The 23,781-nt window shown below is 37.0% G+C and overlaps 1 protein-coding gene across 5 annotated transcripts in view; it reads right to left on the bottom strand.

The window, feature by feature from the left end:
- SPATA9 (spermatogenesis associated 9) overlaps positions 1-23,781 on the bottom strand; it is a 78,021-nt gene that overhangs the window by 5,090 nt on the left and 49,150 nt on the right. For 4 of the 5 annotated variants that reach the window (XR_009700820.1, XR_009700823.1, XR_009700822.1 and 1 more), the window contains exon 3: positions 10,896-10,977. Coding sequence is in view for 1 of the 5 variants with exons in the window: in XM_061189461.1 (XP_061045444.1) it covers positions 274-369; positions 10,750-10,977 (324 nt within the window). In the remaining 4 variants the exon portion in view is untranslated. Of the gene's footprint in view, positions 1-273; positions 370-10,749; positions 10,978-23,781 lie in introns of those variants that run through there. The other variant, XM_061189461.1, reaches the window with a different exon arrangement.

Consider the following 23,781-nt stretch of genomic DNA (forward strand, 5'->3'; position numbering starts at 1 on the left):
CTGAAACAAAACAACTATAGCTAAATGAAAGCAAAACCAAAATGTTTTGAGCAAATAGTAATAAGTTTTATAAAAATAAAATAATTTTAGTTATTTAAGCAACTTAGTTTTTGGTGGATTGACTTGGCTCCTTAGAAATGTAATTTTTTAATGTAAAATTATTCTGTGTAACAAGAGAATTTAAATACCTTGGTTTATGAATGGACTATACAGTACATCTTTACATAAAATAAGCACATTTATTTCTAGATTCTAGTAATTTTTTTAACTTACCAAATAAATGAGTGCTGCATATGAAGCATACATTATGCTAGTTAAAGCAGTCTTTGCTGGGAAAGAAATGATTTCAAAGAAAGATCCCTTTCTGACCTGAAAAAATGAAAGAGTTTTCTTATTAAAACAAAAAATTTTCAATGTTACAGTGTTAAATTTTACAATGTTATTGTAAAATGAGAATTCAAATATTTACAAAGTCATCTACTTTAGATCTGAGTTTTCTCACATCCTGAAAATATATTGTTTTTCTCCTTTACAAAAAGATACTTTCTTTTGCTAATTTAAATCTATGACAAATCTATAAAAATTCTTGCATTTCCAAAATCGGAATTACTTTAACTTTCTTACATTTACCAAGTGTGCTCACTAGGGGGTGCCGCTGTGCCTGTTAGAAAAACAGTCTTTATCCAAATTAATGTAGTCATCCTTTACTAAATTCTTCACCTCTTCAATTAAGCAAACAGCAATCAAAATACGAAGCATTTCCTGGAGATTAATGACCTGCTTGGAAATTTTAATCATGAGACTGCTGAAGGCCAGGCATTAACCTTAGATGATCATTAAGCTTCAGGAAATACTCTGTGCTCATATTCAGCATGCTTTTTGAAATGTAGACGTTTACACCAATAAAGAATTTGTCTCTCAGATGTTTCTACCTTCTAGAAGGTGTCCCTGCCTCAACATAACATTATAATATATTCAGTTTAAGGGACCAGTATAATATATTCAGATTAAGGGACCTATACTCTCTTACAGGCTACCTCTGTTGCCTTGAGCTATAAGGATATGAAATGATGACATTAGGAAAAACATTCCCTTCCCATTCAGCAGTGAAGTGGCAGTTAGCCATGCTCCTCTGAAGTAAAAGCCAAGCCACTCAGAGGCTTCAGTAACTCCCAAAAGGTACAGGCTGTATCCTAAAATCACGTAAATGCACAGTAAAAATGCACACCAATTAGAAAGAAGAGTATGTATGTGTTCATTGAAAAGTTATTTATAACATTGAAAAACTGAAACAATGATAGCAGAATGGCTCGGTAAATTATGCTATATCCACCCAAAGGTATATTGCAGCCTTTTAAAAGGTGCTTCTGAAGAACATGTGATAATATTTTATTGAACAGACATTTACATGGCACTGTGTACCAGGTCCTGTTCTAAGTGCTTGTTGTTGTACTATACTCAGTTTTTGCTTACTGCTGCCACTACTGATGAAGAACAAAACTGCCCATCACAATTTCCCTTCTTCTCTCAAGTGATTTATGGAATGCCGAAGCCAAGAATACTATCTAGTCAAGTAGCGAAGAGATGGTGGGGTAAGGAGGGAGGGGGAAGGGGAGTTTCCCTTTTTATTCTCTACCTTTCAGGCCATACCAACTCCTACACATAGGCATAGGTGGGGGCAGTTTTAGCCCACTCTCTCCATAAGTCAGTCTGGAAAATTTCCCAGAGTTCCTGGCTTCTGGAAAGAGTTTCCATGAAATGAAGCAGCTGCTGCTCTTTCCCTCTTGCTGAAGGAATCAAAATGATAGCATGACATTGAATCCCACTATTGGGCTATAAGGAGACAAACATATAAGTAGGAAGCAGAGGTTAGGAAGGAAATCAGATATACTCCAACAGAATGCCTCCTAGTAGAGTAAAAGGTTCATGAGTTTGTGAATATATGAATGTTTAAGTGGAAGGTCCATAGTCAATAATTGGTAGGCCACATACAATAAAAATAAAAGTGGTGTCTGCATGCAGGGAAAATTACTCTCTGTTTCTGTTTCACTGCATCTTTCTTTTTCAGATTTTTGTCCTTCACCTAAAAGTAATTAAAATTGATTAGTTTCAAAATAAATATGTATTTTATACACGTTATGCTTCTCAACGATGAATCTGTATATTGCCTAAGGGTCACTTTTTCACCATTTTAATGCCTTTAATAAATACTTGCTATTCCTGTAATAAATCAGCCCTGTAGAAAATACATTTCCTCCAAAATTTATGTGGCTACTGGCTAAGTAGCCATTTTTCCATTTTATGACTCACTTGCAATACATGTTTTTCATATTATAAACCACACTGTTTCATTTTGGTTTGCTATGAGCAGGAATAGTGTATGGTAAAAACTGAGATAAACAGGAGAAATTTGGAAAATGGAAGGCTTCGTCTAGATTGTCTTGGCCTATTTCAAAAATTTTTATCTTAACCTCATTGTTTGTTACATGAATTTTATTTGCATTTTAAGTTAAAAGTATCTTGATATCAATATTATACCCATATATTTCTTTTTTGAATTTGTTAATATTAACATATAAGATACATGGATATTTCAATCTTTAACTAAATTTCTCCCACATTATTTCATGCTCCACTTCTCCCACATAATTCTGACTGCCTTGTCTCATAAAAGAAATATCTATATTCATCTTATTTTCACTAATAATGAGATAAATCACAAAAAAGCAAACTATAAGCTGTTTAGAAAATAGAGACCCACTTACAGATAACCTGCAGGTAGGAGAACTACCAGGTCCAACTTAATTTATGTTGTCCAAAACCATCTTGATGAGAGATATCAAGGGAGTTATAGGGGAAAAAACTCTAACAGTGATTCACAAATAAGTGTTGGAAGAAGCACTGACTGCTTTTATAGGTTCAGAAAACAGTGTTTCCTATAGGTTTGGGAAAGCTACATGATCATGTCTTTGCTTAGCAACCCACAATACTTGTGAAGACAGGAAAGACTCCTAGCAGTCCACAGAAAAGAAAGCTATCTGACTTTATTTATCCCAGTATTAACATCCTGTGGAGCATTGTTCTTGAATGAGCTCTTAATCAGGTGGTCCTATAAAAGCTCAAATGTCCCAACCTCTTGGCCAACCTGCAAAAGTATGTCTTCAAGATTCCAAGACTTCTACTTTCTAGGAATTGTCCTTTTTTCCCAGGTCTTGAATTATACCACCCAAGATAGCCTCATGGCAAGCCCATCAAGGAGCTACAGAAGTTCCTGATATTTGTGAGGTTTACAGTTTAAACCCCAAACTGGAGTCTACCTTGGAGGGTGGGGGTGAGGAAGAAACTTTACTTAGATAAGCCTCTTGACCTTCATCCTGAAAAAGGCAGCACAAGTTCACTGGGATCCACTTATGGCACACGCACTTTTGAGGCTAAGAGTTTTCTTTACTTTGCCCATCTCTTGCCTATGCCACTCCACAGAGTCTGTACAAAGTAGAAATAGACATCTCTAATGCCGCTATAAGGAAGATTCTATCACAGAAAGAGCTCCTGGTCCTGTGGCCCTGCGTTGGGCTGCCAAAGTCAACAACTAGGTCTGGGAGCTGACGTGTCTTGGCTGAAGTCAGCATTCAAACCAATTATCTAGGTGACTGAAGCCTAAGCTGCAAGCTTCACTCAGCCAGGCAGCTTACAAGGCTAAGCAGATGCAGCGTTCTGTAAGTACTGCTGCTGTGGATATTAAAAATCACCAGGAACTTCTAAGTTTTCCGTTTCTAAGGCCCCTTGTAGAAGGAGCAGGTATACCACTATAATCTCAGCCCTGCAGAATGGGGAAAGGTTTGAGGAGCAACCTGACTCAGCACCCATATAGCCAGGTGCAAAGGAAGTCTCTTTTAACAAGATGGCCAGTTGGACAGCCCTGACCCCAGCTCTCTGTGCTCATGTCACAAGCCACTGGAATCTCTTCAGGCCACTTATATTGGCTGGGTCTTTGGGTAGTTCATATTTGGCACAATATCATTAAATAGGCTAAGATACACAGTACACACTCTACAGCTGAGCATGCAACCAAAAAGGCCTGGATAGATTGTCAAGAGAGCTCCTGTGACAGCGTCTATACTCTAATTATCTTGACGAGACCATCACTATATGCTTCATCTCAGACCACACCAAAGAGCTGAAACACTACCTAGTCATAGGCAGTGTCCTAATGACAATGCTCCTCTATTACGAGTTCTTGAGGGAAGTAATCTGCCTGACTGGCATTCCAAGCTACATGATAGCCAGCAGAGTTTTGGTAGAACCATTTAAGGTAGAAATGCATCTTTCCATCATTCATCATCCTCAGATCGGTGATGAGACAGAGCACATGAAGAGGATCTTTGACACTTACCTTCTGATAGGTTAACTAGGCCGCTTACCTTTCTAAAGTGATGCCCTCCATGCATCCACAAAGCATATCCCCTGGCATAGTAATTCCATATTTCACTTCTTGTATTTCTACACACCACAAAGTTCCATCTTGACACAGGCAGCCTGACAATTCTTTTTTTTTTTTAATTTTTAAATTTTATTTATTTATTTTTGGCTGTGCTGGGTCTTTGTTACTGTGCGCGGGCTTTCTCTAGTTGCAATGAGCGGGGGCTACTCTTCGTTGCGGTGCGCAGGCTTCTCATCATGGTGGCTTCTCTTGTTGCAGAGCACGGATGCGCAGGCTTCAGTAGTTGTGGCACGCAAGCTCAGTAGTTGTGGCACACAGGCTTTGTTGCTCCGCAGCATGTGGGATCTTCCAGGACCAGGGATTGAACCCACGTCCCCTGCATTGGCAGGCAGATTCTCAACCACTGCGCCACCAGGGAAGCCCCAGCCTGACAATTCTTGAAGTAATTCATGCTGGAATCTACTCCAGGTAAACTGAACTCTGTGCTATGCCACTTACCTCTCAGCACACTCTGGCACCATGGATACATTCCATTCACAGACCAATTCACTGACCTCCACCACACCTCATATATTACTCTGTTGTTCTTTTAATTCTCCAGGCCATTATCTTCACTATTCATACTTCTATTTCTTTCCTCACTGAGACTTTCACATTTGAGCTATGTTGTTTTCTTCCTTGCTACAACTTAGGTTCCTTTCGATGGCAATCCTGAATCTCCACCCTAGCTAATACATATTACCCAAGAAAAGCTTCTTCCTCACTTCTAACCCTCAAGGACCCCAGAAGCCCTGACTTGGGACTGTTCCCACTTATCGCACTTCAGCCATATGGAACTACTTACATTTCCTACATAAGTCATGCTCTCTCTTGCCTCCGCTTCTTAATATATACTGTTCGCTTCCTTGAATGATTCTCCTACTTCTTCACTGGGCTAATTTCCCTTCCTTCAAGTCTCAGATCCAGTATCATCTTCTAGAAAGCCTACACTGATTACACTCTTAGGAATTATACGCTCCTTGTTGATGCTTCCATAGTACACTTTGCACACTTTAATCATGCACTCAGTACACTCTACTGACATTGCTTACTTGCCTATCATCCTTATAGTCCATGGGACATCTATGAATCCCTAGTACCTAAACTCTTGATTTTATATGTCAGGTTTTCAATAAAAATAATGTTTACCAAGTGAATGAAAAAGTAGAATTACACCTCATTTACTTCCAAAAAGAAATTTAACCATCTTATAACTTGTAAAAGATATTAAGAAGTAAAGCTGAAGGACATCTAGTTCCAGTAATGTGGCAGACTAGCTAGTGGGGAACCTCTCACACAAAAAAATCTAGAAATTCTATATAAAATCAAACTCCAAAAATTTAATACAAGACTGAGTTTACAAAAAGTGGAAGGAAGGAAGGAAGGAAAGAAAGAAGGAAGGGAGGGAGGGAGGGGAGAGGAAGGAAGGAAGAAGTCCTCCTATGCCAGGAAAGAAGAGGGAACTAAAAGCCAAGCAGTAAGTGTGTGAGATTATGTCCCAGGAACTCTGGGGTTGCTACTGGATCCTGAGATAATGGCTGGGGGCTTGAGTTTTAATAAAAATCCTGGAGATGAGACTTGGATGTGCATGAGGTGAGGATCAGGCCTTTGCAGAGCTCTAGTCTCAGTGAAAGGGGGACTAGAAAAACTGCACCCACCAGTCCAAAAAGAAGGTGAGGAAGCTGGTCTCCACCAGGGACTGATACCTCCAGAGCACAAGCAAAATCCTCTAGAGGAACAGTTCTACCACCAAGGCCAGAAGGGATTTCTATTTTTTTTAAATCCTTATTGGAGAAAAACTTTAAATTAAAACAAAACAAAACAAAGAAATAATGAGGAGATACAATATAGATCACAATAGTCAGAAAGATTAGCATCCCCCCAAAATCTCAAAGAATAATATTTTAAAAGACCATAAATAAGTATTTTTAAAATATATTTTTAAAAAGAAATAAACCTATAAAAGGACACTTTGAAAGAAGCGGAAATTTGGGGGAAAACACCAAGTAGAATTTCTAGAGATAACATAATGTTTGAAATTTAAAATACATTTAATAAGTAAAAGAGCATATTAGATACAGCTGGAGAGAGCTGGTTAACTGGAAGACAGATCAGAGGAAGTTATTCAGGATGTATCAAAAAGAGATAAAGAAAAGGAAAATATGAAGAAGGTAAGTGGACATAAAGAATAAAATGAGAAGGTCCAAAGTATGTTTAGCAGGCATTCCAGAAGATGAGATTAGATAAAATGAGAAAGAGGCAATACTTGAAGAAATAATGGCTAAGAGTTTTCCAAAATTGAAATTATCCTCAAATTCAAAAATCACAAAGGCTCCCAAGAATATGTATCCATTCTAAAAAGCATTTTGACAACAGCTGATAAAATTGAAGATGTGTATCCCTCATGACCCAGCAATCCCCCTTGTAGATATATACCTGGAGAAATGTCTCATACATATGGACGAGGAGTCATTTACAAGAGTGTTCAGTGAAGCACTGTTTGTAACACAAAAATTTTGGAAACTAAATTGTCCATCTGTTCAGTAACAGATAAACTGTGGATTATTTTTTCTTATAATGGAATACCACAAAGAAGTTAAAGTAATAAACCATAGAACCATAGCTATATATATCAAAAATGTTGAGTGAAAAAGGAAGTTTCAGAAGGGTAAGTACAGTATCACATCATTTATATAAATTTTAAATATGCATAGGATGATAGATGCATACAAATGTAGTTAAAATATAAAATATGCATGGAAATGCTTACATCAACTTCAGGATAATGATTACCTTTGGTAGAAAAAAAAAGGAAGCGATCGGAGCATGGTTAATTATATTTCTTTTTATAAAACAGCTATCTAAAGGCAATATGGCAAAATATTACTACCAGTTTAATTTAGGTGGGACTTCTGATAAACTATTTTTTATATATTTTGAAATATTTTATTGATAAGAATTTTAAAAATTAAAGCTAGCTCCTAAGACAATTAGAACAAGAGCAAAGGAGAAGATATTTCATAGGTGTTGATTCTGTATTGATGTCAAAAGAGACAGTATATGGACCCTGGAAAAATCACTTAGTCCCTCAACCTGGTTCCTTCATCTCATTTCCTGGAATAAGTTATCACAAATGAGCTCTAAATTCACCTGTGGAAACTCACTGTCAGTCAAGGCAAAAGGTAAGCACATTGTGTTTTTTAGTTCTCATTACTGGATAGAAGGAAACAGATTCCACTGGAAAGGGAGATTATTTTCCTGCCACTGAATTTTCATGAGTATTGTGAGACAATTCTCCATAGATATCTCTCATTCCTGTACAGCAGCAGTCCCCAACCTTTTTGGCACCAGGGACTGGTTTCATGGAAGACAATTTTTCCATGGACCAGGGGTGGGGGCCGATGGTTTCAGGATGATTCAAGCACATTACATTTATTGTGTAATATATAATGAAATAATTATACAACTCACCACAATGCAGAATCAGTGGGAGCCCCGAGCTTGTTTTCACTTGCCACTCAGATAGGGTTTTTGTTTGTTTGTTTGTTTAATTAATTTTATTTTTGGCTGTGTTGGGTCTTCATTGCTGTGCTTGGGCTTTCTCTAGTTGTGGTGAGTGGGGGTTACTCTTCGTTGCAGTGTGCAGGCTTCTCATTGTGGTGGCTTCTCTTGTTGCGGAGCACAGGCTCTAGGTGGGCAGTCTTCCGTAGTTGTGACTCGCGGGCTTAGTTGCTCCGCGGCATGTGGGATCTTCCCGGACCAGGGCTCGAACCTGTGCCCCTGCATTGGCAGGCAGATTCTTAACCACTGCACCACCAGGGAAGCCCCACTGATAGGGTTTTGATATGAGTCTACAAGCAATTGATTATGGTCTCTGTGCAGTCAAACCTCTCTGCTAATGATAATCTGTTATTTGCAGCCACTCCCCAGCACTAGCATCACTGCCTCAGCTCAACCTCAGATCACCAGGCATTAGATTCTCATAAGGAGCATGCAACTTAAATCCCTCGCATGCGCCGTTCACAGTAGGGTTCACGCTCCTATGAGAATCTAATGCCGCCACTGATCTGACAGGAGGCAGAGCTCGGGCGGTAATGCGAGTGATGGGGAGTGGCTGTAAATACAGAAGAGGCTTCGCTTGCTCACCCACCACTCACCTCCTGCTGTGCAGCCCAGTTCCTAACTGGGTTGGGGACCCCCCAGCTGTGCAGATTGGGCCTTCTGAGCAAAGGATATGGTTGAATAGCAAACAGCTTTGTAAGCTAGAGGAAGTATATTCCTTTGGAGAGATCTAGAGATGTACTTCCCAAGATACGTCACAGGGCACTAAACATAAAACCTTCTTCTTACCCTCCAGAAACATTTGTTTCTCTCTCTCTCCCCCTCTCCCTCCCCCCCTTTCTCTCTCAGATGCTGGGCAGATGTGCCAGGATCCCTATAAAAAGATGAGTCTCCTGATTTCAAGGTTCCTCTCCTGCAATGTAACTTACTACATGCATAGGTAACATCTGGCTGTCACCACATTGCCCTGTGGGAACTGACACAAGATACTGCTCTGGCTGCTGCTTTTGCTTGTCTCTTCTGTCAGTGTGTGTGCCTATGTATTTCTATAACTGTGGCAGGCTAACTTGTTGGCTCATAAATAGTGTAAAATCTCAGCTCCTTCACAGTTTTAACTTAGCAAAGAGGAGAAAAAAGAAAGACTTTGAATAACAGTAATGGACAGTGTCTTTAAACATAATTTCGTAATAAATACAGAAATATTCTTCAAAGGGCACTTCTTATATCAACTCTCTATAAAAACTATGGGTCTAACAATGCAAGGAAAGAAACAGCGAGGCAAAACATTAGATTCAGAAAGACATTTCATTGGGAATTTAAAATAATACAGTTCTATGTTTCTTTTTGTTTGTATCTTGCATCTTTCCAAGCTATGTTTCTTTTTGATGATCTAAAGATACAGGAATAAGCCTTATTGTGCTCAGAAATCCAATGGTTAACAAACAGAAACCATTTTTTACTTTCTCAAACATCAGGTATTATAAAGGAGGCTTGTATAAATGTTGTCTCAGGCAATTCATAATTGAAATATCTGATGATTTCTGGAAATGTCAAAATCTTTGATTAAAAAGAGATTCCTATATACTGAATATTTTGTTTATTTTAGCCACCCATCATCTATTTTCTCATCTTCTTAAAACAACACAGATTTTTGTTTGAGGATTCATCCTTTCCCCATTCTTAAGTCATGTTGTCTGGATGGGGCTCCAACCCCTACTCTAGAAATGAAGCAGGTAATCAAGTCCTAGGCCAATCAATGCACCCCCATTTCCCTGGTTTAGAGGTAAGCCATTTTCTAAGAGTGAACCTCAGGACTTGGCCAGGAATGCTGGGTCAAGGACTCATTCTTTTCTGCTGTAATTGAACCTGGAAGGATGTAGCCTGGGAACAATTGCAAATCATCTTGTGACCACGAGGGAAAAGTCAGTCTATGAATGGAGTCAACACAGAGAAAGCAGAGCCAAGAGATCAGTAAAAGAGAGAAACAGGATCCTAAAGGTATCATTTGAGTACCTATATCCAGCTATGCCTGAAACCTTCTCAACTCTGGATTGTTCGTGTATAAGAACTAATACATCTCCTTTCTGGCTTAACTCTCTCTTCAACAAAGGGATGCTTTGAGTAATGCCCAGATTGAAAAACCCAGAGTTCTGTGCCATAAAGTTCAGAAAAAAAGAAACTGGTCCCGAAAAACTATGACAAAATATAACAGGGCCTCAATAAAACAACATAGAACACGTATTTGAAACAGATCTGGACATTGACAGATCTATCAAAATGAGTTTATAGCTAAATATACTCAATATGTTATGTCAAAGATTATCTTGGAAACATAACAAGGTTATGGGGAAAAGGACACAAAGCACAATCATTTTTAAGGCTTGTTGTAGAATTTCTTTCAGATTTGACATAAGTGGTAATTTGCATGCTTATATTTAGGTTGAACCATTTGAAATTGATAGTTTCATTTAGTTCAATCAAATAACAAGGGAGAAAAAAGTCTGCATTACTTCCTTTTTCACATTCATTTAAACGAGAGAATATACTATACTGAAAAAAGGCCCATCTATTTATTTCTCTTATCCAACTATTCTTGTTTTACATCTAGGACAACCAAATGTGCTACATTTTCATTTTCCAAATCTTACAATTTCAAAATACTTCCTAAAACAAGATCCATAGCCTGTGCAAATGCAGTATTTACTTACCTGCAGGTTATATAGGGGTTGCTTTGGTGTATTAACTTCCTTGAGCAGACGATGAGATATGTCCCTTAACTCTAAAAGTCTGCAAGCAAGCTGAGGCTGCAGAAGTTTGGCAACTGATTTGGAGGATCTGGATATGCTGTTTAATCCTCGAATTAATGTTCCTCGGTTGATCTTGGCTAAAGCGACAGCCATTCTGATTTTGGATGTTTTTTGCACGGGTTCTCTTTTCTGGAAAATAAGCCTTTGAAAAGTGACTGATGTGTGATTCTCCAGTGCAGTATTTATTTATTAAAAAAATTTTTATTTGAAGTATAGTTGATGTACAATATTGTTAGTCTCAGGTATACTATATAATTTGACATTTGCAAACAGTATGAAATGAATACCACAAGTCTAGTAACCATCTGTCCCCATACAAAGTTATTACAATATTATTGATCATCTTCCTTATGCTGTATATTGTATCCCCATTACTTATTATAGAACTGGAGATTTGTACCTCTTAATTCCCTTCACCTGTTTCGCTCACACTGCTCCCTCCCTCCATCCCCCCTCACCCTACCAGCAACCACCCATTTGTTTCCAGTGCATTATTAAAATCTACTTCAGGCAGAGACAAGTACCACATAACTGTACACTGTGCCTGATACTAAGTGTCCAATAATTATCTCCCACCCTCCTTACAACTCATTGGTCCCACCCCAGGTATTTAAATCTTTATATGAATATATGATTTTTTCCTTAGGATAAATATCCAGAATTAAGTTAGTAGCCTAAAGATATAAATTTTTCATTTTTCTCTCTGGATTTATCTGTTTTTTGCATTGATTTTTTAAAAAAGAGCTCTTTCAAAAGTAAACAATCTTGGGAACATTATGTATACGTATAACTGATTCACTTTGTTATAAAGCAGAAACTAACACACCATTGTAAAGCAATTATACTCCAATAAAGATGTTAAAAAAAAAAAAGTAAACAATCTTTTTTTTTAATACGTATTTATTTATTTGGTTGCACTGGATCTTAGTTGTGCAGGCGGGCTCCTTAGTTGTGGCTCACAGGCTCCTTAGTTGCAGCTCTCCAGCTCCTTAGTTGCGGCACATGGGCTCCTTAGTTGTGGAATGTGAACTCTTAGTTGCGGCATGTGAACTCATAGTTGCAGCATGAATGTGGGATCTAGTTCCCTGACCAGGGATCGAACCCCGGCCCCCTGCATTGGGAGCGCAGAGTCTTAACCACTGCACCACCAGGGAAGTCCCAAAAGTAAACAATTTGTATTCAAATATCATTGTTTGAATTGTTCAAATAATAATTCTTATTCAAAACTGTTACAAATATTTTCCCAGCTTACTTTAAAATTTTTAAATGATAAAATATAGCATATATATATAATACATAATGTACAATTTACTTTAAAATTTTTTTATTAGTTAAGGTGCATATCAAAGGAATGATTTTAATGATCCCAGACTCTTGCATCTTTCCATACACAGAAAAGTGCTAAATTCATCAACTTGAGATATCTGGGTTTTTTTAAATTGAATGAAAAGTTCTTTAAATTCTACAGTGCTTTACAATTTTCAAAAGTTTAACATACATGATTTCATATAATCCCATAATAACCCCTTTTTTCCAATCCCCTAACCTTATGTTGCCCCCCCCTTCCCTCTCCCCACTGGTAACCACTAGTTCGTTCTCTGTATCTGTGAGTCTGCTTCTTTTTTGTTTTATTCACTAGTTTGTTGTATTTTTTAGATTCCACATATAAGTGATAACATACAGTATTTGTCTTTCTCTGTCTGACTTATTTCACTTTAATGCCCTCCAAGTCCATCCATTTTGCTGCAAATTGCAAAATTTCATTCTTTTTTATGGCTAATATTCCATTGTATATATACACCACATCTTCTTTATCCATTCATCTGTTGATGGACACTTAGGTTGCTTCCATACCTTGGCAATTGTAAATAATGTTGCTATGAACATTGGGGTGCATGTATCTTTTCAAATTAGTGTTTTTGATTTTTTGGATATATACCCAGGAGTCTAATTGCTGGGTCATATGACAGTTCTATTTTTAGTTTTTTGAGAAATCTCCATACTGTTTTCCATAGTGGCTACACCAATTTACATTCCCAGCAACAGTGTAGGAGGGTTCCTTTTTCTCCACATCCTCACCAACATTTATTTGTGTTCTTTTTGATGACAGCCATTCTGACAGGTGTGAGGAGATATCTCACTGTGGTTTCGATTTGCATTTCCCTGATGATTAGCAACGTTGAGCATCTTTTCATGTGCCTGTTGGCAATCTGCATTTCCCCTTTAGAAAAATGTCTTTTCAGTTCTTCTGCCAATTTTTAAATCAGGTTGTTGGATTTTTAAATGTTGAGTTGTATGAGCTGTTTCTATATGTTGGACATTACTCCTTACCAGTCATATCATTTGCAAATATTTTCTCCCATTCAGTAGGTTGTCTTTTTGTTTAGTCAATGGTTTCCTTTGCTGTGCAAAAGATTTTAAGTTTAATTAGGTCCCATTTGTTTATTTTTGCTTTTGTTTCCTTTGCTTTAGGAGATGGATCAAAAAAAAAATATTGCTGCTATTTATGTCAAAGAGTGTTTTTCCTATGTTTTCCTCCAGGAGTTTTATAGTATCCAGTCTTACATTTAGGTCTTTAACCCATTCTGAGTTTATTTTTGTATGTGGGGCTAGAGAACATTCTAATTTAATTCTTTTACAAGTAGCTGTCCAGTTTTCCCAGCACAGCTTATTGAAGAGACTGTCTTTTCTCCATTGTATATTCTTGCCTCCTTTGTCATAGATTAATTAACCATAAGTGTGTGGGTTTATGTCTGGGCTCTCTATTCCATTCCATTGATCGATGTGTCTGTTTTTGTGCCAGTTCCATACTGTTTTGATTAGTATAGCTTTGTAGTATAATCTGAAGTCCAGGAGCCTGATTTCTCCAGTCTGGTCTTCTTTCTCAAGATTGCTTTGGCTATTTGGGGTCTTCTGTGTTTCCATATAAATTTTAAAATTATTTGTTCTAGTTCTGCGAAAAATGTCATTGATATTTTGATATGGATTGCACTGAATCTGTAGATTGCCTTGGGTGGTATGGTCATTTTAACAATATTAATTCTTCCAATCCAAGAATATGGTATATCTCTCCATCTGTTTTTGTGTCTTCAATTTCTTTCATTAGTGTCTTATAGTTTTCCAAGTACAGGTCTTTTACCTCCACAGGTAGGTTTATTCCTAGGTATTTTATTCTTTTTTTTTTTTTAATTCTTTTTGATGCAATGATAAATGGGATTGTTTCCTTAACTTCTCTTTCTGATAGTCTGTTGTTAGTGTACAGAAATGCAACAGATTTTTAAATATTACTTTTGTATCCTGCAACTTTACCAAATTTATTGATGAGCTCTAGTAGTTTTCTGGTGGTGTCTTTAGGATTTTCTATGTATAGTATCATGTCATCTGCAAGCAGTGACAGTTTTAGTTCTTCCTTTCCAATTTGGATTCCTTTGATTTTTTTTCCTTCTCTGGTAGCTGTGGCTAGGACTTCCAAAACTACTTTTGAAAACTACTTTTGAATAAAAGTGGTGAGAGTGGACATCCTTGTATATAAAATATAGCATATATACATAATCATAATGTACAATTTACTGTAAATTTTTTAATGTTAAAATATAGCATACATACACAATGCATTGTACAGTTTAAAGAAAAATGAAACAAAAACCCTATATACTAATCCACAAGCTTACAAAACTTTTAGTTCTGAAAACTTCAAATCTTCTATGAGCATTCTGACAGAAAATATTTCTGGCATTTCTAAAACACAGGACATGTAGTTCTTTCTCTGTTCTAGCACAGGTTAGACTGCATTCCAGGCAACAGACAAGTATAATTTCCATTATTCATTTAAGTAATTTTATGAGCTATTCTGGCTTTTCAGTATATAACTTGGGGGAAAGAGTTGGTTAATAACACAAAGAAGCAACTTTGAATCTCATTTAATTATTGAGTACAAATATATAAGTGCAAAACATCTTTTGGATTTTTTGGTCTACAATAAGCATCATATATTTGTTTAAGAGCTAACATGCTGTATATTTATTTTAAATGCCTCAACTTTTATCCTGAAGTCATAATTTTATTAGTGCTGTTTTTGTCATTAGTGCTGTTTTGACAAAGTTCAGTACTTCTCTTAGTCTTCAGCATTTGTCATTGAAGATAACCAAAAGCTGTTCTAGCCTGTCAATGAAGATGTATTTCTGCAACACCTGGTGTCCTACTGTGGCTTAATCTATTAACTTTAACAAAAAAGTCCCATTAGCCCACCTGTGGTCTCAACCCTCCTCGTCAGTAGAACAGTAGAGGATGGGCTAAGTTGTGGGCTGCTACAGTTGCTATAATTCCAAGCCACTTTAGAGCACAGCAATCCTTACAAGCAGTTATATGGTAGGTAGAACAAGTGAAAAGAACACACAGGTGCAATCACTTGATATTATCTAAGCTGGTTGCATGCACACCTTGAAGAGAAACCACATTGTCTGCAGTAACCAAAGTTCCTGCACATACAGATTCAATTTCTCTTGTGACGTTATGCTTTGTTGCACTGACTCTTCCTCCCAACTCCTCCTCAAGGTGGAGCAGCTGGAGTAAGTTTGGTTTTACCTCTGATTACAATTTACAGTTGTCCCTAGGCATCCCATGTGGATTAGTTAGTTCCAGAACCCCTGAGGATACCAAAATCCGTGGATGCTTAAGTTCTTTACATAAAATGGCATAGTATTTGCGTATAGCCTATGCACATCCTCCTTTATACTTTAAATCATCTCTAGATTACTTATAAACCCTCATACAATGTAAGTGCTATGTAAATCAACAAACTTAAATTTTGCTGTTTGGAACTTTCTGGAATTTTTTTTTCCCCCGAATATTTTCAATCAGAGGTTGCTTGAATCCCTGGATACCAAGGGCCGACAGTACTGTGTTTTCTCTCATTATAATTTGTAACCAGAAGGTGAGGACCACATTGCCAGGGCAAACAGGAGTTGGATATGTGCAGTTCCATCTTTAGTGAAACCTTGTCTATGTGGTCATTCAGTGTTTTAGGGACCCTTCATTTCTTCAGTTGCAAAACAACATTCTGTAGTTTCCCTCTCCTTACTTTGTGAGTTCCTTTACAAAATCTTAGTGATCTGTACGTGTTGGCCTGGATTCACTGACTTTACACATGTATTTCTATTAACCAGTCTTGATGCATTCCCCCAAACATTATACTAGATTGATCCATTCAACTTTCCTCTCTTTTACAAATTCTAAATTTTTATCTCTGTAGAAAAATAAGCCTATTTGTAATAAATAATCTATTAATCAAAACTCTCCTGTAAGGTTCATATAATCTGTGTTCATCAAAATACAGCATTTATTATAGACAATATTTTAAAAAATTCGAGTGCATTATAATAATGCTTTAGCGCATTTTGTCTTATCTTTCTCATTTTAGTCTCCTCCTGAGTTTATGGCTTTTTCCAACAGACTCAACTTGTTCCTAATTAATATCATCTTTGTTTCCCTTTAATGCTTAAATGGTTACAATATGACTGCACTTCCCTTTTAAAATGCCTTCCTTTTTTGATACTTTCCTAGATAACTGAAAGAATTATTTCTAACAACAAAGTATGTTTCTGACCCCTTTTATTTTCCCTGCCCCAAAACATGAAATCAATTTGTTCCCAAGAAGACCATTATTGCTTTTAAGAAGAACAGTACATTAGAAACCAAATCTGGGCACGGGGGTGCATGGTCAATGGTTCTTCGTGGCTCTGGGAATACAAAGGTGACAGCACGGAAGAGCTACTTACATTCCTTAAGATGCAGAAGGAGACGTTCTTCTTTTTAAAAAAGTCACCTGTTTATGATGATGGTTCCAATTCACTCTTACTTTCAGTGAGTTATTTTTTAAATTAGCTCTAACAGATAATTTTTAAATAAAAGGTTTTCCCCTCTGAGGTACCAGCTTTTCCTTTTTGTCTACTATCTATGCTATGTATTTTCCTACCAAACCATATGTGTAAATTTAAATGTTGAACTGAAATTAAGAAGTCCTCATTTCCTTCTTTTCCCTTTTAAATTTTTTGACCCTTGGCCTAAGCATCCTGGAATCAGTGGCAAAGTGTGCAAATTCAGATGAGATTTTTTGTCATATGCTCATCATCTGAGCATATCAGCAAATGTCAGAAAAGAAAGTCCAACTCCCAACCACCACCAACACCTCAGAGATAAACAAAGGTACTTAAAGACCATTTACCAAAAGAAACTTAGCATCATTTAATCAGATTGATGCAAGAATCCTGCTCCATATTTCTCTATTTGAGCTCCATTCTTTGAATATACATCCTGCTTTCCCCATTACTTTTCTTTTTTCCAGAGCCATGCCCATTTTTCTATCATCAGCAGTTTTAATGCTGAACTCCAATTTCTAGTAACATCAGCTTTTTACTACCCTACATCTATAAAACCAGCCTGTCAGCACATCTTATTCAGTTCTTTGTCTGAATAGTCCCAGAATTTGACCACTCCTCACTAGCCCCAGTACCAACACTCAGTCCATTTTATTTATATACCACTGTCATCTCGTCTCCAGACTTGAAAATTAGCCTCCTCAATGGCCTCCCTGCTTCCACCCTTCCCTTTCATTCTGTTCCTCAGCACATCAGCCAAAGAGACACAATTAAAACTTAGATCACATCAGATCTTGCTTTTCTGCTCAACCACTTCAGTGGGCTCCTGTTGCACTCAGTGTAAAAGCCAAAGTACATACAATGGTCTACAAAGTCCTACAAAGACTGCCTCTTCTTTACCTCCCTGGCCTCACAGTCTTCTTCTCTCCCTTTTCCTCCTTCATTATTTATTGAACTTGTTAGGTATACTCCCATCTCAGGGACTTTGAACTAACTATGCCATTTGATTCTCAAGGACACCAAGGTTTGCTCCCTCACTTCCTTCAAGTCTTTTACTTTTTTAATTTTTATTGGAATATAGTTGATTTATAATGTATTAGTTTCAGGTGTACAAAGTGAATCAGTTATACATATACATATATCCACTCTTTTTTTTTTTTAGATTCTCTTTCCATATAGGCCATTACAGAGTATTGAGTAGAGTTCCCTGTGCTATACAGTAGGTTCTTATTAGTTATCTATTTTATATTTAGTAGTGTGTATATGTCAATCTCAATCTCACAATTTATCCCTCCTCCCCCCCTTATCCTCTGGTAACCATAAGTTTGTTTTCTACATCCGTGACTCTACTTCTATTTTTGTAAGTAAGTTCATTTGTACCCCCCCTTTATTTTAGATTCCACATATAAGCAATATCATATATTTGCCTTTCTGTGTCTGACTTACTTCACTCAGTATGACAATCTCTATGTCCATCCATGTTGCCGCAGATGGCATTATTTTGTTCTTTTTTTATTGCTAAGTAATAGTCCATGTGTTATGTATGTATCACATCTTCTTTATCCATTCCTCTGTTGATGGACATAGGTTGCTTTCATGTCCTGGCTATTGTAGATAGTGCTGCAATGAACACTGGGGTGCATGTATCTTTTTGTATTATGGTTTTCTCCGGGTATATGCTCAGCAGCAGGATTGCTGGGTCATACGGTAGTTCTATTTTACGTTTTTAAAGGAACCTCCATACTGTTCTCCATAGTGGCTGCACCAATTTACATTCCCACCAACACTGTAGGAGGGTTCCCTTTTCTCCACACCCTCTCCAGCATTTATTGTTTGTAGATTTTTTTGACTGGTGTGAGGTGATACCTCATTGCAGTTTTGACTTGCGTTTCTCTAAAAATTAGCAATGTTGAACATCTTTCCATGTGCTTCTTGGCCATCTGTATGTCATCTTTGGAGAAATGTCTATTTAGATCTTTCCCCCATTTTTGATAGGGTTATTTGTTTTTTTGATATTGAGCTACACGAGCTATTTGTATATTTTGGAGATTAATCCCTTGTCGGTTGCTTCATTTGCAAATATCTTCTCCCAGTCTAAGGGTTTTGTTGTGTTAATGGTTTCCTTTGCTGTGCAAAAGCTTTTAAGTTTAACACTTTTTTTTTTAAAGAAAATAAAATGTTCCTTTATTAAATTTAATTGAACATTATCCAAAGAATCACTTTTCCAAGGAGAGCAATCTGAGATTTTCTCATTGACAGTTAAACAATGCTTTACCACATAACTAGAGTTGACGAAATAATAAATTATGCCATATGTTCTTATCTAGATCATGCCCCCAAAGGCCCACACCACCATCCCTACCCCACCGCGGCTTTCCCCCCTTGGTGTCCATACATTTGTTCTCTACATCTGTGTCTCAACTTCTGCGCTACAAACCGGTTCATCTGTACCATTTTTCTAGGTTCCACATACATGCGTTAATATACGATATTTGTTTTTCTCTTTCTGACTTACTTCAGTCTGTATGACAGTCTCTAGATCCATCCACGTCTCAACAAATGACCCAATTTCGTTCCTTTTTACGGCTGATTAATATTCCATTTTATATATGTACCACATCTTCTTTATTCATTCGTCTAGTCGATGGGCATTTAGGCTGCTTCCATGACCTGGCTACTGTAAATAGTGCTGCAATGAACATTGGGGTGCATGTGTCTTTCTGAATTACGGTTTTCTCTGGGTATATGCCCAGTAGTGGGATTGCTGGATCATATGGTAATTCTATTTTTAGTTTTTTAAGGAACCTCCATACTGTTCTCCATAGTGGCTGTATCAATTTACATTCCCACCAACAGTGCAAGAGGGTTCCCTTTTCTCCACACCCTCTCCAGCATTTGTTGTTTGTAGATTTTCTGATGATGCCCATTCTAACTGGTGTGAGGTGGTACCTCATAGTAGTTTTGATTTGCATTTCTCTAATAATTAGTGATGTTGAGCAGCTTTTCATGAGCTTCTTGGCCATCTGTATGTCTTCTTTGGAGAGACGTCTATTTAGGTCTTCTGCCCATTTTTGGATTGGGTTGTTTGTTTCTTTAATATTGAGCTGCATGAGCTGTTTATATATTTTGGAGATTAATCCTTTGTCCATTGATCCGTTTGCAAATATTTTCTCCCATTCTGAGGGTTGTCTTTTCATCTTGTTTATGGTTTCCTTTGGTGTGCAAAAGCTTTGAAGTTTCATTAGGTCCCATTTGTTTACTTTTGTTTTTATTTCCATTACTCTAGGAGGTGGATCAAAAAAGATCTTGCTGTGATTTAGGTCAAAGAGTGTTCTTCCTATGTTTTCCTCTAAGAGTTTTATAGTGACTAGTCTTACATTTAGGTCTCTAATCCATTTTGAGTTTATTTTTGTGTTTGGTGTTAGGGAGTGTTCTAACTTTATTCTTTTACATGTAGCTGTCCAGTTTTCCCAGCACCACTTATTGGAGAGACTGTCTTTTCTCCATTGTATATCCTTGCCTCCTTTGTCATAGATTAGTTGACCATAGGTGCGTGGGTTTATCTCTGGGCTTTCTATCTTGTTCCATTGATCTATGTTTCTGCTTCTGTGCCAGTACCATATTGTCTTGATTACTGTAGCTTTGTAGTATAGTCTGAAGTCAGGGAGTCTGATTCCTCCAGCTCCGTTTTTTTCCCTCAAGACTGCTTTGGCTATTCGGGGTCTTTTGTATCTCCATCCAAATTTTAAGATTTTTTTGTTCTAGTTGCGTAAAAAATGCCATTAGTAATTTGATAGGGATTGCATTGAATCTGTAGATTGCTTTGGGTAGTATAGTCATTTTCACAATATTGATTCTTCCAATCCAAGAACATGGTATATCTCTCCATCTGTTGGTATCATCTTTAATTTCTTTCATCACTGTCTTATAGTTTTCTGCATACAGGTCTTTTGTCTCCCTAGGTAGGTTTATTCCTAGGTATTTTATTCTTTTTGTTGCAATGGTAAATGGGAGTGTTGCCTTAATTTCTCTTTCAGATTTTTCATCATTAGTGTATAGGAATGCAAGAGATTTGTGTGCATTAATTTTGTATCCTGCAACTTTACCAAATTCATTGATTAGCTCTAGTAGTTTTCTGGTGGCATTTTTAGGATTCTCTATGTGTGGTATCATGTCATCTGCAAACAGTGACAGTTTTACTTCTTCTTTTCCAATTTGTATTCCTTTTATTTCTTTTGCTTCTCTGATTGCCATGGCTAGGACTTCTAAAACTACGTTGAATAATAGTGGTGACAATGGACATCCTTGTCTTGTTCCTGATCTTAGAGGAAATGCTTTCATATTTTCACCATTGAGAATGATGTTTCCTGTGGGTTTGTCGTATATGGCCTTTATTATGTTGAGGTAGGTTCCCTCTATGCCCACTTTCTGGAGAGTTTTTATCATAAATGGGTGTTGAATTTTGTCAAAAGCTTTTTCTGCATCTACTGAGATGATCATATGGTTTTTATTATTCAATTTGTTAATATGGTGTATCACATTGATTGATTTGCATATATTGAAGAATCCTTGCATCCCTGGGATAAATCCCACTTGATATTGGTGTATGATCTTTTTTTTTTTCTGACAGTTTTTTTTTTCACACACACACACTGTATTTTATTTTTACAAGAGATAAATAAACTGACACCAAGCATTGTAAATGGATGACCACAACAAAAGCAACAATGATTGCAATTAACAAACACGAAACACACTCATACTATGTCATAATATTGAAATTCAGTCCAGTAATCCTCCACTGTAACAGCTCCTTGGTGTATGATCTTTTTAATGTGTTGTTGGATTCTGTTTGCTAGTATTTTGTTGAGGATTTTTGCATCTATATTCATCAGTGATATTGGTCTGTAATTTTCTTGTTTTGTAGGAGCTTTGTCTGGTTTTGGTATCAGGGTGACCGTCGCCTCATAGAATGAGTTTGGGAGTGTTCCTTCCTCTGCAATTTTTTGGAAGAGTTTGAGAAGGATGGGTGTTAGCTCTTCTCTAAATATTTGATAGAATTCACCTGTGAAGCCATCTGGTCCTGGACTTTTGTTTGTTGAGAGATTTTTTAATCACAGTTTCAATTTCATTACTTGTGATTGGTCTGTTCATATTTTCTATTTCTTCCTGGTTCAGTCTTGGAAGGTTATACCTTTCTAAGAATTTGTCCATTTCTTCCAGGTTGTCTATTTTATTGGCATAGAGTTGCTTGTAGTAGTCTGTTAGGATGCTTTGTATTTCTGCGGTGTCTGTTGTAACTTCTCCTTTTTCATTTCTAATTTTATTGATTTGAGTCCTCTCCCTCTTTTTCTTGATGAGTCTGGCTAATGGTTTATCAATTTTGTTTATCTTCTCAAAGAACCAGCTTTTAGTTTTATTGGTCTTTGCTATTGTTTTCTTTGTTTCTATTTCATTTATTTCTGGTCTGATCTTTATGATTTCTTTCCTTCTGTTAACTTTGGGTTTTGTTTGTTCTTCTTTCTCTTAGGTGTAAGTTCTTTTAGGTGTAAGGTTCGATTGTTTATTTGAGATTTTTCTTGTTTCTTGAGTTAGGCTTGTATAGCTATAAACCTCTCTCTTAGAACTGTTTTTGGTGCAGCCCATAGGTTTTGGATCATCGTGTTTTCATTGTCATTTGTTTCTAGGTATTGTTTGATTTCTTCTTTGATTTCTTCAGTGAGCTCTTGGTTATTTAGTAACGTATTGTTTAGTTTCCATGTATTTGTGTTTTTTATGTTTTTTTTCCTGTAATTCATTTCTAATCTCATAGCGTTGTGGTCAGAAAAGATGCTTGATATGATTTCAATTTTCTTAAATTTACTGAGGCTTGATTTGTGACCCAAGATGTGATCAATCCTGGAGAATGTTCTGTGTGCACTTGAGAAGAAAGTGTAATCTGCTGTTTTTGGATGGACTGTCCTATAAATATCAATTAAATCTATCTGGTCTATTGTGTCATTTAAAGCTTGTGTTTCCTTATTTATTTTCATTTTGGATGATCTGTCCATTGGTGTAAGTGAGGTGTTAAAGTCCCCCACTACTATTGTGTTACTGTCGATTTCCTCTTTTATAGCTCTTAGCAGTTGCCTTATGTATTGATGTGCTCCTTTGTTGGGTGCATATATATTTATAATTGTTATATTGTCTTCTTGGATTGATCCCTTGATCATTATGGAGTGTCCTTCCTTGTCTCTTGTAACAGTCTTTATTTTAAAGTCTACTTTATCTGATATGAGTATTGCTACTCCAGCTTTCTTTTGATTTCCATTTGCATGCAATATCTTTTTGCATCCCCTCACTTGCAGTCTGTATGTGTCCCTAGGTCTGAAGTGGGTCTCTTGTAGACAGCATATATATGGGTCTTGTTTTTGTATCCATTCAGCAAGCCTGTGTCTTTTGGTTGGAGCATTTAATCCATTCACGCTTAAGGTAATTATCAATATGTAGGTTCCTATGACCATTTTCTTAATTGTTTTGGGTTTGTTTTTGTAGGTCCTTTTCTTCTCTTGTGTTTCCCACTTAGAGAAGTTCCTTTAGCATTTGTTGTAGAGCTGGTTTGGTGGTGCTGAATTCTCTTAGCTTTTGCTTGTCTGTAAAGCTTTTGATTTCTCCGTCAAATCTGAATGAGATCCTTGCAGGGTAGAGTAATCTTGGTTGTAGGTTCTTCCCTTTCATCACTTTAAGTATATCATGCCACTCCCTTCTGGCTTGTAGAGTTTCTGCTGAGAAATCAGCTGTTAACCTTATGGGAGTTCCCTTGTATGTTATTTGTCGTTTTTCCCTTGCTGCTTTCAATCATTTTTCTTTGTCTTTAATTTTTGCCAGCTTGATTACTATGTGTCTCGGCGTGTTTCTCCTTGGGTTTATCCTGTATGGGACTCGCTGTGCTTCCTGGACTTGGGTGGCTATTTCCTGTCCTATGTTAGGGAAGTGTTCGACTATAATCTCTCCAAATATTTTCTCTGGTCCTTTCTCTCTCTCTTCTCCTTCTGGGACCCCTATAATGCGAATGTTG

Source organism: Eubalaena glacialis, chromosome 4 (assembly GCF_028564815.1).
Source record: "Eubalaena glacialis isolate mEubGla1 chromosome 4, mEubGla1.1.hap2.+ XY, whole genome shotgun sequence".
Taxonomy (NCBI): domain Eukaryota; kingdom Metazoa; phylum Chordata; class Mammalia; order Artiodactyla; family Balaenidae; genus Eubalaena; species Eubalaena glacialis.